The sequence below is a fragment of the Rhinatrema bivittatum genome, chromosome 4, assembly GCF_901001135.1.
Source record: "Rhinatrema bivittatum chromosome 4, aRhiBiv1.1, whole genome shotgun sequence".
Taxonomy (NCBI): Eukaryota; Metazoa; Chordata; class Amphibia; order Gymnophiona; family Rhinatrematidae; genus Rhinatrema; species Rhinatrema bivittatum.
Window position 1 is genome coordinate 230,629,150 of NC_042618.1, and position 18,134 is coordinate 230,647,283.

At 42.7% G+C, this 18,134-nt stretch overlaps 1 protein-coding gene across 18 annotated transcripts in view; it reads right to left on the minus strand.

The window, feature by feature from the left end:
• Positions 1–12,071: 12,071 nt before the first annotated feature.
• The window catches only part of CACNA1C (calcium voltage-gated channel subunit alpha1 C), a 1,539,476-nt gene continuing 1,533,413 nt past the window's right edge, over positions 12,072–18,134 (minus strand). For all 18 annotated transcript variants that reach the window (XM_029599882.1, XM_029599881.1, XM_029599874.1 and 15 more), the window contains one exon: positions 12,072–16,698. In XM_029599882.1, coding sequence (XP_029455742.1) covers positions 16,369–16,698 — 330 coding nt within the window. In that variant the 3' untranslated portion in view covers positions 12,072–16,368. The remainder of the gene's footprint in view (positions 16,699–18,134) is intronic.

The window sequence follows — 18,134 nt, forward strand, 5'->3', positions numbered from 1 at the left end:
ATGCGTGGAATATATCTGGACTGCACTTCTAAGATTGTTTAAAAATACAATGTCCATGCCTGTTGAACACTTTTAACCTTTGCAGCTGCACCTTTCAGTTTTTTTCTAACTATTTTCTTCATTTTATCAAAGTTTCCCTTTTGAAAGTTTAGTGTTAGAGCTGTAGATTTACTTATTGACCCCTTCCAGTTATTAGTTTAAATTTGATCATGTTATGATCACTGTTGCCAAGTGGCCTCACCACCGTTACCTCTCTCACCATATCCTGCATTCCACTAAGAATTACATTTAAAATAGCTCCCTCTCTAGTTGGTTCTTGAACCAATTGCTCCATGAAGCAGTTGTTTATTACATCCAGGAACTTTATGTCTCTAGCATGTCCTGATGTTACATTTACCCAGGTCAATACTGGGGTAATTGGAGTAATATAAACTAATACAAAAAAGTTTTTTTGAATTAAAAATAATTTTTGAAGGTGAATGATTATAAGATAGGTTGGTTTCTTTTTGAAGTTACACAATGTCAGGCTTGCTGACACCTTTGAAGGCTGGACTGAAATACTTTTCTGGTTTCCACTTTGTTTGCAGTAATTGAAATCTCCCATTATTACTGCACTGCCAAATTGGTTAGCTTCCCTTATTTCTCTTAGTATTGCATCATCTGTCTGACCATTTTGTCCAGGTAGACGGTAGTATATTCCTATCACTATACTCTTACCCAACACACATGGGATTTCTACCCATATAGATTATACTGAGCATTTAGTCTCTTGTATGATCTTATCCTGTTGGACTCTATATCTTCCCAGACATAAAGTGCCACACCCCCACCAAGTTGATCCTCCCTATCATTGTGATATAATTTGTACCCTGATATAGCACTGTCCCATTGGTTATCCTCCTTCCACCAGGTCTCTGAGATGCCAATTATGTCTATCTCATCATTTACTGCTATACACTCTAACTCTCCCATCTTACTTCTTAGTCTTCTGGCACTGGCATACAGACATTTCAAAGTGTGTTTTCTGTTTGAATTAACAACCTGCTTTTCAGTTGATAGGGATAATTTGGAAATCTTTAGCTCAGGTGATTTTTTACAAATAGGCACATAGACTACATTTACTTTTATTGGAACCTCTCTGTTGGGTTGCCCTATCTCTCCTGTTTCATTAGTATCCTTCAAAGATACATTCCTCTGAACCATACACTGCTGAGTGACTGTCGGCTTTCTCCCTTGTTCTAGTTTAAAAGTGGCTCTGTCTCCTTTTTAAAAGTTAGTGCCAGCAACTTGCTTCCAGTCTGATTAAGGTGGAGCCCATCCTTTCGGAAAAGTGTCTCCCTTCCCCAAAAGGTTCCCCAGTTCCTTATAAAACTGAATCCCTCTTCCCTGCACCATCGTCTCATCCACGCATTGAGACTCTGGAGCTCTGCCTGCCTCTGAGGACCTGCACGTGGAACAGGGAGCATTTCAGAGAATGCCACCCTGGAGGTTCTGGATTTCAGTTTTCTACCTAAGAGCCTAAATTTCGCTTCCAGAACCTCTCTCCCACATTTTCCTATGTTGTCAGTGCCCACATGTACCACGACAGCCGGCTCCTCCCCAGCACTGTCTAAAATCCTATCTAGGTGAAGTGTAGTCTGCCACCTTCACGTCAGGCAGCCCAGTTACCAGGTGGTCCTCACGTCCACCAGCCACCCAGCTATCTACATTTCTAATAATCGAATCACCAACTATGATGGCCAACCTAACCCTTTCCTCATGAGCAGTAGCCCTGGGAAACCTGTCCTCAGTGCAAGAGGACAACACATCACCTGGAGAGCAGGTCCTTGCTACAGGATCACTTCCTGCTACACCAGGGTGATGTTCTCCAACTGTGAGACCTTTCTGATCCACAGCTGCACTGGTGCTGCCAGCCTGGATTTGGGACTTGGCTACTATGTCCCTGAAAGTCTCATTAATGTACCTCTCTGTCTGCCTCAGCTTCTCCAGGTCTGCCACTCTAGTCTCCAGAGATTGGACTTTTTCTCTGAGAGCCAGGAGCTCTTTGCACCGAGTGCACACATACAATCTCTCACCGGTCGGTAAAAAATCATACATGTGACACTCAATGCAAAAGACTGGAAAGCTCCCCTCTTGCTGCTGGACTGCTGCCTTCATCTTAATTTTGTTAAGTTCCTAGTTAAGTTTAGGTTACTAAGGGGAATTAGAGTACTTTAAATTTACAGGTGTATTTACTAATTAATCTGCTAGTATCCTACAAGGGATGATTAAACTCTCAATAAGGGCTGGTGCAATAGTATGATTTAGATAAGAGCCTGATTGATTTTTAATGAGAAAGTGTCTCTTGCTTAAAAATCAGAGGGCTGAGATTGGGAGGGTGGGAAAGAGACACTAGAATTAACTCCCTCTAGCTTGCTTATTTTCTCAGACACACACAAACTCTAAAGAATACATCCCATTATTTCACCTCTGTCCAAACTTTTTAAAAGTCCTATGATTTCCCAAAGTTGTGCTTACCAATCCTCTTCAACCACCATTAAGTTGATCTTCATGCAAAGGATTAAAAGATTTGAGATTCACGTGCCTAATGGCGCGTGCTTCCGGTCGTCTTCTACTGCAAAGGGTGCGGGGCCTCTGGAAGCTGGGGCTGTGGAGTTGAAAGCCTGGATTGTTCACTGTGACCTCTGGAGTCCTCTCCCAGGGGATGCTGGGAGTAGTATGCAGATGAGCTTTCCGGTCCTTTTACAGTAACCTTTCATGTCACATAAATACTTTAGCCAGGGATGAAAAGCTCTAGAACTTTAATCAGATTACAGGGTACACAATGATGATATGCCATGGCTTGACTTTTGATTTTATCATGGTGGCTGCCCCTTAGCTATTCTTGTCAATATTCTTTCCAGTGTTTCTCAAGCTGGGCCTGGAAGATCCTCCCCAGCCAGTTTAATTTTCAGGAGTTCCATGATTATTATTCATGAGTTAGTGTTGAATGCACTGCCTCCACTGTATGCAAATCTATCTCATGCATATTCAAATAAGCTAGCTAGAGACTGCTTTGGTGGGGGGGGGGCTGGATTAGGAAGCAGAGGATTGTTCTCTGATGAATGAGATTCAGCACAACTGAAAGGCAGCAAATCTTCAGCCAGCCTGCTGCCCCCAGATTTTTGCCACCTTAGGCATAGGCAGGGGCGGATTGGCTACTGGGGCTTCAGGCATGTCCCGGTGGGCCAGTTGATTTGGTCTAATGACAAAAGGCAGCATTGTGACTTCTATAATTGTTTGGTATGCTGTATCCCCACACATTGGTGAGCATGGAATGAAGGGCCCAGAGGAGCCACTGCCGGAGGCCAGGCCAAGAGGGCTGAAGGAGGAGGCTGGGGACTGGGGCCAGAGCCCAGACCAAAGAAGAAAAAATGGGCTGTGGCTTCCAGGCCACCTTCAGAGCCAGGACCAAAAAAGAAACTGCAGCCGGAGACCAGGCTGGCGGGGCCGAAAAAGAAAATGAAGTAAGGCTGTAGCCACTGCTGGAGTCCAGGCCAGCAGGGCTGAAGAAGGAAAAGAAAGGCTGTGGGTCAGAGCCAGAGCCCAGGCTGAAGAAGAAAAAAAGGCTGCGGCTGCCACCAGAGACCAGGCCGGCGGGGCCTAAAAAAAGAAAATGAAGACAGGTTGCAGGCTGCCAGCGGGGCCGAAAAAGAAGGACCAGGCCAGCAGGCTGAAAAAGAAAGTGAAGCAAGGCCGCAGTGGCTGAAGAAAGGGAAGAGAGGTAGCAGCAGAAGAATGAACAGAGGCACAATTGTGTGAGAGAACTATGAATATATTATACCATAATACTTAAAATATGTTAAAGTGGGACACAAACCACAGTGATGATACTGACCAGCCACTGAAGTAAAATTACAAACTAGACTTGGGACCTAATGGAGATCATGAGCTGACCTCATTCATTTTTTAGTGTATTCTGCCACCTACTCCTGATAAATCTTATCCAGAAACACAGGACTGTGGGGGGATTCAAGATGATGCTCTCTGGATAGTCATGCATGTTGAAGCTCCCCTGGAATGACTCTTATTAATTTGTTTTTTCTTACTGCGAGACAATTTAATTTATGGGGAAGAGGAAGAGGACTGTAAGAAGGTTTTCCTTTACCCCTGAAGCTTGGAGGATGACCAAGCCAGAACATGCACAAACTTTGCCTCCAGGGGCATCAGTGTCAGGCTTGGCTGGCTTAGGGGCATCCAGCCTGCTGGCAGCTGAGGTATCACTCAGTCTAAATGATTGTGGCACGCCTCGTCCTCCGGGTTTCTCTGCTGTTGTGGCTAAAGATACACAGGAGCATATTGATAGTTCCGGCACTTCAGCCGTGTCACCAGTCAGCATTTCTCTACTGCACACCATAGTGGGTCTACAGCGTGATGGTGTGGAGCTTCTCCATTCTTCCTGCGTACTGGATGGGAATGCTGAGACATTGACTTCCATGGAGTTGGTCTTGACTAATGGTGGCAATTCTGCTTGTTCACAGGAGGTTTGAGAGGCTATGTTGACATTAAAGGTCAGAGCTAACTTTGGTTAGTCTCCCTTAGCATCTTTAGAAAACCTGTGGTCTGCGTTTGCTGTTATAGAAAAGTCAGTCTCGTTGTTAGTGGTACTGACTGTGAATATTAATACTAAACTTCAGAATCAATAGCAACGTATGGTACATTATGATGAGATAAACAGCCGGATTTTAAAAGCCCTACGTGCACAAATTCCGGCCGTTATGTGCGCCGGGCAAATTTTTTAAGAGGCCTGGCCACGTGCGTAAAGGCCGGTATGCGAATAAGTGCCAGGCCTCTTAGAAGGGGTGGGCTGGGGGGCATGTTCTGGGCAGGGCGGGCCAGGACAGTGCCATTGTTGGCTGTTCTGAAGGCTCGCACAACTTTCTTCAGCTCAGGAGCTGAAGTAAGTTGTGAAACAAAGAAAAAAATAAAAAAGGGTAGGGTTTAGGGGGTGGGGAGGAGAGGGGGAGAGGGAGGGAGTTTAGATAGGGGGGTAAGGAAGTTCCCACCCAGTCTGCTTCTTAATTGGAGCGGACTGGGAGGGAATTGGGGATGGCCCGAATGCGTCGCAGTGCAGAGGTTGCATAATTTCTCCCCCGCCTTGCACATGCCGCCCACACATATGCGTGTGGATTATAAAATCAGCGCCTTCGTGTGTGTGTGCCGGGAAGCGTGCGCGCACTCATTTTATAAAATCTACCCCAAATGATGTTGAGAAATTGGTGGAACATGTGAAGGAAGTTCAAACTAACATCGTCAAAGACTTATCTGCGTCCTCTTGACATGGAAAATTGAGAAGAGATATTTGAATCTGTGTGTATTAAATTTTCCTCTGTTTAGTTTCTTCGATTGAGTTATTCAGATCACATACGAAGGAGATACTGGGACTTCTTGAAGATGCCTTACCTCCTTTATCTAAGATTTATTATCTCCCTATTTCTAAGAAGGGGGTCAAACGAGGTGGAGCAAGCCTCTTAATTTGTCTGATTTTCTGGACAACTCTGATGAAACTATTTCTTCAAGAGCTGCTTTATTAGTGACATTTGTTTTCCCACAAGATCGAGATACCATTCTTTGCCTTTTCTTTCATCATTGAAAAACCCTTTTCAAGGGTCAGAAAGTGTGGATTTTTCCAGATCTAGCTAAAGCTTCGCTGGACCATTGGAAACAGTTCTTGGCCTTGAGACCTGGGGTCTTGTCTTTGGGGGCAACCTGTGTTATTAGGCATCCTTGTAAGTGTTCAGTTAATTTGGATGATACTAAGTATTTATTTTTTGAGCATTCTCAGTTGAAACTTCCTGGAAGCTAGACGTAATGTTATCTCTCAGCCTGCTTTGCCTTAGGCGTGATTAAGAACATGCCTTACTGGGTCAGACCAAGGGTCCATCAAGCCCAGCATCCTGTTTCCAACAGTGGCCAAACCAGGCCATAAGAACCTGGCAAGTACCCAAAACTAAGTCTATTCCATGTTACCGTTGCTAGTAATAGCAGTGGCTATTTTCTAAGTCAACTTGATTAATAGCAGGTAATGGACTTCTCCTCCAAGAACTTATCCAATCCTTTTTTAAACCCAGCTACACTAACTGCACTAACCACATCTTCTGGTAACAAATTCCAGAGTTTAATTGTGCGTTAAGTAAAAAAGAACCTTCTCCGATTAGTTTTAAATGTACCCCATGCTAACTTCATGGAGTGCCCCCTAGTCTTTCTATTATCCGAAAGAGTAAATAACTGATTCCATCTACCTGTTCTAGACCTCTCATGATTTAAATGTGATTGTATATAGTGAGGCATTGTTTTTGTTCAGATGAGCTTGATTTTTATATTTACATTGCTTCCTTCTGGCCCTATGCTCTAGGGCCCTTTCTCCCCCTCCCCTTCTCCATATAGTAGACTAATATGGCTGGTAAAAATTTTGCAGTTTTCTTATTTTGCTTGTTTCTTTTTTTTTTTTCTTTGTGTTTGTTTCTTGCCTAAATTTCTTTTTCAACTATGTTTATCTTTGATAAATGTTTATAGTCAATAAAAATACAGTAAAATAATAAAAAATAAGCACGACTGGTCTAGTCTAGTGGTTCAATGACAGTGCTGTGTAGTACTGCCAGGCTGAGGATTCCAGTTAGTCTCCGAGATCGGTTCTTCTGCACCCCGGGTTGGCTTGGGCTGTGGGGGCAACATTCGGTTCCTGGGGCAGGGACTGAAGTGTCGTGGTCATCATTAAGGCTGACATCTGCTGGTTGGGTTTAGAGCCCATGATGAAGGGTTCTGAAAGGAGCCCTATTGCAGGGCCCCTGGCCTCAGGACTGTTGCAGTCGTCAGAAGCAGACTGGGAAGAGTGGATGGGTGGGTCTATTAAAATTGAGGAAAAATCCCCGGGTGGTTGGGAATGAAGGCTCCTGCTACCAGGATCCCAGCCCTGGCTCTGACTCAACTGGAAGAAAAAAGGGGAAAGGAGCAACTACTGGACTAAAATCAAATAAATAAAAAAAAAAACAATCTGAAACACAGGAGTACAAGCAGGGCCATTTACTGTGGTAGGCGGGGGACAGGAGTGGCAAGGGGCCAAGAGTGTAGCTGCTTCCTGTCTTGTACTAACTAGGGCAGGGAAAAATATTTATACTGTGTGCTTTAATAAATACCAATATTAATGGGTTAACAATACTATTACGGGCTTGACAGTCATTTCCTTACTCAGTTATTGCTCTGTACAGATTCTTATTTCATTGTAATGTTTTAGGCCTATCAAGAATAAAAAACATAATGTACATATATTCTCTGTGTATTGGTTTATAAAACTATTATTTACTAAAGAGAAATATTCTTACCTTTATTCCCTTTTATCTTACCACTTCTGAAAAATGGTGATTTGCCGTTCCAGCAAGGAAGAAGAGTGCCAGGAATCTTTTATGTATTTTGTGCCCTCGGCCTCAGCAAAGCTAAACAAGGCACTGAGTGCACATATCAGATGGCATAGGGGTTACACGCCATTTAAAATTCTGCCCAGCTACTAGGTAGGATACGTAAAGATCCCCCTTTCGTCCTGCATTATACTTAGACCCTCCCCACCCTCCCAAGCTCAAAAACAGCAATTTGCGTGCCAAATAAAAGGACGTTAATTGTGCATCGCACAAGTTGATGGTAGTCAAGAAAAATAATACTTCTAGTTTTTCCTCTCTGGTCTGGCTGCAGCTAAACAGGAAATAAACGCCACTGATATTCATGTGGACATGAAACATACCAAGGCTCTTCTGCACAGGGAAACTGATTTCAAACAAACTGCTCTCCATCGACGTGAGATGGCTTTTGGTTGGTTTCTATTAGTGTTTTATTCTTCACAAGAACCTCTACCTTCTTGGTTCTTGCTCTTCGTGCCTGTTTTGTTCCTGACTAGGTGCAGTCTGAGCTGGGATGACAGGGTCAACTAAATAGAAAGGCCAGGGAGAGAAAGCGTGAGCAATGTAAAGAGGGTGGGTATTTCAAGATTGTAAATGCTCCAAATTGTGCACTGAAATGGATTCTATTGATAACCCCCCTACTAATGTCATTACACTGGTTACCAGTAAAATTCTGCATTCAATATAAAGTACTATGCATCGCCCTTAAAATCATTAGTAATAAAGAGTCTGATTGGTTGGGAGCCACATTACACTTCTACGCTCCACAAAGAAACCTTAGATTAGCAAAGGCTTGTTAAGTAACCTTTGATTCAAAGTGCACATTTGAGTGAAGTTAGGGGTAGGGCTCTATCAATCGCTGGACCTAAAGTGTAGAATACGATGCCTGATGAACTCCAAGTGCAAAGAATTTTATAAAGAATCTGAAAACATGGCTCTTTAAAATGGCATTCGTAGATAAGAATAATGTGCAATCCTTTTGCCTAAGCCCATAAATATGTCAAAGCAGAGTTTTTCTTGGAGAATAGGTGTAAATGTCATTTGCTTTGTTTTAATATTTTAAATACCTATGTATTTCGTTTTACTTATTTTATGTATATTTACTTTGTAAACTGCTGTGACTATGAACTAGAACGATGGTATATACATGGCTAAATAAATATTATACTATGGAATCTTTGGCTGCTAACTGTGGTTTCTGGTGTTGCATGAGTGTGTGTAATGCACAGCTAAAACCTTGATTTGGCATGAGGCAGAATTGCAAACATGCATGCTATCATGATTGCATTAAGATCCCTCATTTTGTGTGTATCTGTCCATTGCAACACATCTCAGATGCCTCACCACACAGCATGGCATTCTGGAATGGGCCAGTGATGCACTCCATAACAATTTCTCGTTAATATTTTAATATGAAATATTGCAATTCTGGCAAAAAAAAAACCGGGCCTTTGAATTGTACAGCCATTGATGTCACTAAGCTCTGGACAGATGACTCATTTTCTTATGTTTGGCTGGCATTAATAGTAACACAACTTTATTATATTTAACGATATATTCCATAACTCCTGTTTCAGAACAGGGATGTAAAAGACCAGATTCAGCATTTCTATGGATATACTCACGTATCTCTTTTCCTTGGCCTTTGCTACCTAGTGACTCAGCGCAGGGAGCTTGGTGTTTCTTGGGTGGGGATGATGGGATGACTTACACGAACACTGGTTTGGGTGGGTGCCACTGTAAGCAAGACACGTTGTCTTTTGTGTTTTGTTTTGTCTAGTTTATTAAGATACCGCTATGCATGTTTATTTGTTCCTCAGTGAGATTTGTCGATCAGCGGGTTTGAAAAATTTGTAAATAAATAAATGTGTAGCACACTCTCAGAAGACTGAGATGATGCAGACATGTGGCTCATGCCTCATTAAAACCCTCGTGAAGTAATCCCACCAGGCAAATGCTTGTAGCATCTTGTTCCCTAAATATAGGCATTGTACTAAGACTGATGATTGGACTTCAATTTGTTTTTTCAAAGCGATATATGTGTGTGCATAGGGTGGCGAGGTTCTGGTAATTATCTTTTTCTGATTTTTAACCTTCTGTCTTCAAAAACCATCTCCCTAGATGGCATGCTTAGGTGGCCTGAAGGTGGGTGAGGTACTTTCTCCTTGGTGTACCCTCACTGCTACTTTTTGGCTGGCAGGGAAAGCTGTCTTTCTTACCTCCTTGGGCCTTAGCTCATCCTCTTTATGGTGTACCTAAGATTGACCTGTCCTGATGGACAAGGCAACCAAGCCCATAGCTCCTGTACTGCAGTGCATGGAGCTATGGCCAGACCATGGGGCTGACCTAGTAATTGGGATCTATAACATCCTACAAGAGACAAAAAGAATAGGAGAACTAGAAGAGAAACTGAGGGCGCTAGCATTTCTGCCCTAGTCAAATCTTGTCCAGTTGCAGACATGCTGATTTTTCCACAGGTTAAAGCACAGAAATAATATCGGATCAAACTTCTTTATTTCATTATTCTGACTTGAGAAACACATATCTACAGTCCCCTTACCCCACCACACGCAGGTGTCATTTAAAAAATGATAGAAAAATAAATGCTTAGCTTTATCTGACTTATTAAAGGAGAGCAATTGGTGAGCTTCATCCCTCATGGTCCTGAAGTCAATGAAAGCTCATTCAAAAGGAATACTATGTTAAAAGTAACTGTATGTGGCTGTATATCCAGACATACAAATGTCTTCTTTTTTACATAAATCGATGGGTAAAACTGGCCCAAAATGCTGACGGACCCCCTACTCTATGCTCTCTAGACTGATGGCCACTGACCATATTCCATCCACTGGCCACTACTGCAGTCATTGCCTGGTTTGAACCGCATGGGGGGGGGGAGGGAGGGGCACTTCCCACAGGGTGCCTACCCCACACAGTCAAAACCCCTAGCCAGCTACAGTAGATGCACTATGGTCAGTGGACACCCAAACACGTTAGAGGGAACATTGGTCTAGACCTTTTGAAGATGAACAGGTGAATTTTCAAAGTAATTACCCATGTACATGTAACATACTATCGTAGCAATTTCCAAAAGCAATTTACCCCTGTTAAGTAAATGTAACGCTGGTAAAACCTATTGACAATGCAACAGAATATATTTTCAAAAGTCAACTTACATGGGTAAAGTGCATTTATGCATGTAAATCCCAGTTTTAAGCATGCAGATGCTTTTGAAAATCAGACCCAAAGGGAGGCCATGATGGAGAAGAGAGCAGCTTTAAAGCAGGCTAGTAGTGACAAATGTCACTACTAGTGCACTGCATGTTTCAGGACAACTCTTATCAGGAGCTGACATCAGGAGATAACAGGATTGGTTAATGATGTCAGCTTCTAAAAGTATCATCTGAACCACTAATGCTTTTGAAAATCAGACCCAAAGGGAGGCCATGATGGAGAAGAGAGCAGCTTTAAAGCAGGCTAGTAGTGACAAATGTCACTACTAGTGCACTGCATGTTTCAGGACAACTCTTATCAGGAGCTGACATCAGGAGATAACAGGATTGGTTAATGATGTCAGCTTCTAAAAGTATCATCTGAACCACTAATGCTTTTATTTTTAAACTGTGCATTACTCAAACATGCAAGACAATAGTAATCTTTGACCATTAGCCCAAACAGATATGACCTGAGCCTTAGTAGGAAACATGAATGTCAAAGTGGCATGTACAGCTAGAGGCCTAAGTGATAAGGCAGATTTGGATTTTTCTGTACTCCTGCCACCTACATGTAAGCTCAGTAAGTAACTTGTTTAAAAGAGGTTTTCCTGGGCTTTTGAGAACGTGAAAAGCAAAGCTGACAAGTAACATGAAAGGCAAGTTTGCCAGAATTCTTTTTAACAGACACAGGTTCTACTCATAGATGGTCAGCCTCCTGATGATGATACTCAGAAGTAGCTGGTTGCATTCTGTGTCCGAGCTCAGGCTTTCCTGGATGGTAAATGACTTGTGTTGTCTTTCTGTTGCGTTTGTTGGATCTGCTTAGTTCAGACCTCGACCTGTAAACCTTTAAAATAATCAGAAAAAACACAGGAGGCCAGCTGTGACCCATACAACTGTTATATTGGTGTCAATCTAAAGAAAACAATGATACATTGCTTTTGAAAATTATCAAGAAATGTAAAAAAAATGCATTTGTCCTTTTTTTGTTTGTTTGTTTGGGTGGGGAGGGAGGGAAGAAGAGGTCTGGGCGCTGCCAGAAAAAACAAAGCAGAAAGATGCTGTCCTCTACATGATAAGGGGATTCCAAAGTTTTTCCTTCGGCCGTCCCCTCCTGACTGGAAAAACAGATCAGCCACCTGTTGAGCAGCAGCATCTCCAAGTGAACAGGCAAACGATGAGGAAAAGATTTGTGTGCAAGGAAACATCAGCTTCCAGAATCCTTTAGTTCCACCTCTTCCACATGCTGGCCAATAAGAGTATGGAATAGGAAACACGTTCAATAGTGACTGGCCAGATACTACCTGGAGCAAGAGCCAGGGGGGGTTTAGTTCTGTTAGAGTGTCCTTTGCCCATAGTGCAGTTTATCGAGCCGCAAATAACTCAAAACTCAAATGACAAGACAAGGAGAAGACAAATTTTCATCTTTTTTTTTGTTCTTTTTTTTTTTTTTTGTATATATAGAAAACACTTTAGGCTTTAGCTTGCTAAAGGTTTGACCCAACCATTCGGTGACTGTGCCAGACACTCACTCCAGTACAAAGGAAAAGGAAGAATAGCCACTGACTGAACCAGATGGGATACCGACTGCAACCGGCTCCACACTCAACTGGCTAGGAGGCAGTAGCTCTTTGCTCAGGTCTAGAGTGCAATCTTGCAATGGGAATTCCTTGACATGGCATGCCCTCCCCCCTTTCCATGGATATGAAAACTGGCACACCTGGCATCCAACAATTTTTGTCTGCGTGCCCATGCTACGTTTTATTTTTCAAATCATTATGAATATCTCTACCTTTGGAGGACGCCTCTACCACCGATTATTCAAATCAAGATTTTGTGGGGATTCTTTGGTAGAGACCAAGGTTTTCCCAGCCCTTGTAGACCAGGAGCCCTGAGAGCACGATAGTTTCAATAAAAGAGAAATAAAACAGGGATAGAAAATAGAGATCCCATCCATTCTATAGGGGAATACCATCTACCTGCAAGGATGAAGATCCACTTCTCAGCAAATGTGCAGTATGTCCGTGCAGTACCGGGTTATGGGAGCCTTGAAGCATGAAAGAAAGGGTGAATAACCAAAAGTAAGGGAGTTGGGGGTAGGGGGAGTGGCAGTGGGGGTTGTGTGGAATGGTTTTACCACAGTGGGAAAACTGCAGAATTAGAGAATAGTCTATGGGGTAGGTAAACGTTGAAATGATTTAATACAGCAGTGAATGCTCCCAACAGTCAGTGCTTTAGAGTACCTATGAGTACACTGGAGAAAGTGGTTCCCTTTACCTAGCTTATGAACATCACTGGGGGGAAAACAATAGTTGAAGAAGCCCTCAATCCACATGTGTTTTCTTGCCTAGAAAATTCACTGTGTGTGTGTGTTCTGAGAGCCTGCGGTTATCCTAATGTTACATTCTCAATGTCTGCTGGAGCAGATTGATAGAACAATGAATGGTTGAATCCTGCAGCCTCTGTTTTCTTTCCATGCTAGAAGCATTGTAAAAGTCCTGCAACAAGCCAGGAAACTTCTGAAAGCCTGAAACAATGACTGGGAAACTTACAAAGAAAACTCACTCTAGAGTTTAAGCTAGAACTTATACTTCTTTGCTTTCTAACTTCTGAAACAAAATTGCTAAATTTCTTCTCTAGGCACCAAGAGGGATTGTATCCCCTAATCATGGGGTTATGGATATACAAGGAATCAGCGTGATGAGGTCCATATATTCATAAATGGACTCCTCTTCCAATTAATGATTTCATTGTTCAGGGTAGTGTAGGATTTATAGACCACCATTGGTTTCAGTGCTGAAGTTTCTAGACTTACAGGAAAATAGATTTAATATTTTTCATTCTTTCTCTTTATATATATGTATGTGCGTGCCTGTGTGTGTGTGTATATATATACACATATACACACACCCATGCCTTTACCTTCACTTCAAAGTACATTTTTGTTTCTTAGGTCAACTACATAATGCAGTTAAGGAGCCCATAATCTAATTTCTTATCACATCTGGGAACAGTATTGCGCACACTACTGCACACAGTAACTATGGTACTTGTCTAAGCAATTGTGCATAATAAGATTGATCATTTTGTGGGTGCTGTACAGAATTCTGGCTCATGAGGCCCAAGATTAAGTAAAAGCAGCATTAGAGACATTTCTCTGTGCAGCTAGACTGAACTTATTTATGTCATACATGGAAGAACTGAATAGATTTTTCAGCCTTGTAGTATTAGATGTTTCAGCCATCCCTGACAGAAACAAAAGTTAGCAAGTGTGCATCATGTGCATTGTCTGTGGCAAACATGTAGAGAATATCTGTTTTTGGTTGGTTTTTTTTTTTGGTAAGGGATTGGTTATTATTAGTCCCAAGGAATACAAAACTAGTGACCAAGAAATGCCTGGAAGCACTAATCAGGCAAAGCCCAGCATTACTGAGTTACTAAGAAATATCTGAGTGACCTTATAATACTGAGTGATCTGGGAACAGATATTTCTGTGACTGGAGAACTCCCTACTATCCCAGCCCGAATGATCAAAATGCCCAGATTGAGTGAACGTTACTGCCCCCTTTGATGACTGACCAGGAAGTTCCACCTCCAGTAACTGAGTGACTATGACACGTCCGTTGACGTTGCTGGGGGAGGGTTCTGGTGCTAAGAAAGGAGAAATCAGCTATTCCCTGTTTTGATTTTGCTGGTGCCAGCTCAGTTTCTAGAAATCAAGGATGCAATTTGTACCAGACTGGCTTTTGCCATGATTTGCAAGAAAAAAAAAAAAGCATTGATAGAAACTGAACCAAGGGAAGGAAAGGTGCCAAAGACTGGAAAAGATGTCATAACATCAGTAAGCAAGATACTAGTCATTTCATCATGCATCTTCAAGGGAGAATGAACACAAGATATGCAAAATCAGTCATGTGAAATCCATTAGTGGATTGTTAAAATAGTTACTTACACAATGTACACTGTTAATTGTACAAATTAAAAAAAATGTTACTTCCCCTTCCCCCAACCACACGTAGAAAAGCACTTAATAGTCCAAAGGTAAAGCTTGGCACACTCTGAATACTAAAGGATTTACATGCAGCAAAATATACAATAAGTGATTTTGAAACAAACTAAAGTCAATTCATAATACTCGCTTGGCACAATTGCAATTCAATTTTAAAAAAATATTTCAAAAATACTGAAACTGACCTGAATTCAAGTATTACGGTTTCTTCAACAGAAACATCATCAATGCAAGAAAACATCACATGGAATATATCAAAGAGGAAATTATTCCCGCTGGATTTTTTTTTCTTGAAATTTTTTTTTTATACAATTTATAATGTCTACACAAGTCACAATTTTATTTTAAAATTAATATTATTGCATTGCTTTTGCATATCTTGTGGAACAGAAAATGCAAAGAGTTACTGATTCCCTTTTCAAAGCAAAGACATTGGCTGTATTTTTTTTTTTTGCATTCATATGACCCCCAGATTCGGATTTCCTGCAGGTAACACTAGAAAGTGGACCATTGCGCGTGCACATACATACACTGACGCACACCATGCAAGCATACACTCGCGCGCACAAGGCACTCTCACCCACCCACATGCCCACACACAGACCTACTACTAAAGAAAAATCCTACTCACTCACTCCAATGTGCAAGACTATATCAAGTGCATTGCCTACTATCTTTAAATTATTTATATATATAAAAAAAATAATTAAAAAATGGTTTCAATTACTATCAAATTAAAATTCTTGGTGTAGAGAATGGCAGGTAAAACTCAGGAATTTGTAATGAAACTTACTGAATTTTCAATGGAAAATTGTTTAAATAATACAATATAACCAAATCAAATTTACATTTATAAAAGTGAAAAAGAAGGTGGTTACAAAGCTTTGTAAACTCTCCTTCCTCCCTTTCCCTGTACCCCCTCTCCAAAAAAACAAAACAAAGCAATTGGAACATGCCTTCAAGAAAATATCAAACTGCGGAAACAAGAGATCTACAAAAGCCCATAATCTCGCTTCGAAAAGACCTGGCTGCCTGAGCTCTGTGGAGCAGACCTGGCTGCCTGAGCTCTGACTGGTTGGCCATCAAAGCTCTCACTGCCTAGCAGAGCTGACCACCTGCTCTTGGGGTTGGTTGGTAGAGCTCTAGCTGGTTTGGCATCTTGGCATTCTCTGTTTGCATCGATCTGCAGCATTGCCTTTTGCCTCTCGTGAATTCTAAGGCAGTGCGTCTTCTTTTCTAACGAGGTAATCTGCATCATCAGAAGTCCAACATTCCTTTCAAAATCACAAGGGCCTTGGCTCTATGGAGATTGTGAGGCTCATACCGAACATGTGCAAAATGATTTTTTTTTTTTTTACAAGCAAAGTTGAAAGACACCCGTTTGATGCAGGGTCCTTTTTTCTAGGGCCATCCACAGGAAGCAGAGCTTCTCCTTCACTTTCAAGAAGCAGCAGTTGTTCCTTGTGCAGGGACTGAAAAATCGAGGGCGCTGGCTCTCCTCTTCACTCTTTCTCCATGGAAACGTCATGCTGGGATTGGTCGTACTTCTGGACAGCTTGCTTGTACCACCCAACTCAGCAACTCATCCCAACAAAAATGTATGAAGAACGCTGTTCTGGTTACTCCAAGTTACGAGAACAGTGAGGCACTTCTGAAACAAACCCATTAGGAACATTGAAACAAAGAAAAAAACAGCATCACTTCTGCCCTGCAACTACAGGCTGCTGACACAAATCCTGCTGTCCTTGAGCTCCTCCTCCTCCTCACTTTTTCTACAATCTGTGGTCTGATGCCCCCCCTCCACCTTCACCTCCTCCTCTTCCATTTCCTCTTCTCCAGAACTGTCCTGCCTTTGGTCCCTGCAGTTAACAAAAGGCAACAATTTGCCATTGGGGCTCTCCTTGCTGTTGCCATTGAGGATGTTGTCTGCTGCATTTTCCATCTCTTCTATTGTCATATCGCAGGCATCTGCTAGCTCTTGGGTGGTGGTCTCTATGAACTTTGGATCTTGAGCAAACTGCACGAGTCCTTCTGAGATCAAGACCTTCATTCGGTTAATGGATGGGCAATCGGAAAAAATAAAAAAAGATGAAAATTAATATTGAATCATCTTTATAAAATCAACTCTATCATCTGTCAACTGCATGATTTTATTCTCTCCATCACATCATCATCAAAATCCTTAACATAATTATATCCCCCACTGGCACATCAACAATAGTCATCACAGCTCTCATCATCATTACATTGTTAAAATCACTGTCATCCTATCCATAATGTCATCAACAATTTTTACATCATCATCATCGTCATTAGGGATGTGAATCGTGTCCTCGATCGTCTTAACGATCGATTTCGGCTGGGAGGGGGAGGGAATCGTATTGTTGCCGTTTGGGGGGGTAAAATATAGTGAAAAATCGTGAAAAATCGAAAAATCGAAAAACCGGCACATTAAAACCCCCTAAAACCCACCCCCGACCCTTTAAATTAAATCCCCCACCCTCCCGAACCCCCCCCAAATGACTTAAATAACCTGCGGGTCCAGCGGCGGTCCGGAACGGCAGCGGTCCGGAACGGGCTCCTGCTCCTCAATCTTGTTGTCTTCAGCCGGCGCCATTTTCCAAAATGGCGGCGAAAAATGGCGGCGGCCATAGACGAACACGATTGGACGGCAGGAGGTCCTTCCGGACCCCCGCTGGACTTTTGGCAAGTCTCGTGGGGGTCAGGAGGCCCCCCACAAGCTGGCCAAAAGTTCCTGGAGGTCCAGCGGGGGTCAGGGAGCGATTTCCCGCCGCGAATCGTTTTCGTACGGAAAATGGCGCCGGCAGGAGATCGACTGCAGGAGGTCGTTCAGCGAGGCGCCGGAACCCTCGCTGAACGACCTCCTGCAGTCGATCTCCTGCTGGCGCCATTTTCCGTACGAAAACGATTCGCGGCGGGAAATCGCTCCCTGACCCCCGCTGGACCTCCAGGAACTTTTGGCCAGCTTGTGGGGGGCCTCCTGACCCCCACGAGACTTGCCAAAAGTCCAGCGGGGGTCCGGAAGGACCTCCTGCCGTCCAATCGTGTTCGTCTATGGCCGCCGCCATTTTTCGCCGCCATTTTGGAAAATGGCGCCGGCTGAAGACAACAAGATTGAGGAGCAGGAGCCCGTTCCGGACCGCTGCCGTTCCGGACCGCCGCTGGACCCGCAGGTTATTTAACTCATTTGGGGGGGGTTCGGGAGGGTGGGGGATTTAATTTAAAGGGTCGGGGGTGGGTTTTAGGGGGTTTTAGTGTGCCGGCTCACGATTCTAACGATTTATAACGATAAATCGTTAGAATCTCTATTGTATTGTGTTCCATAACGGTTTAAGACGATATTAAAATTATCGGACGATAATTTTAATCGTCCTAAAACGATTCACATCCCTAATCGTCATCATTATCTCCCTAATCTCTACTACAGATATCTTCCTCCTTTTCTCAGGAGCTGTGAAG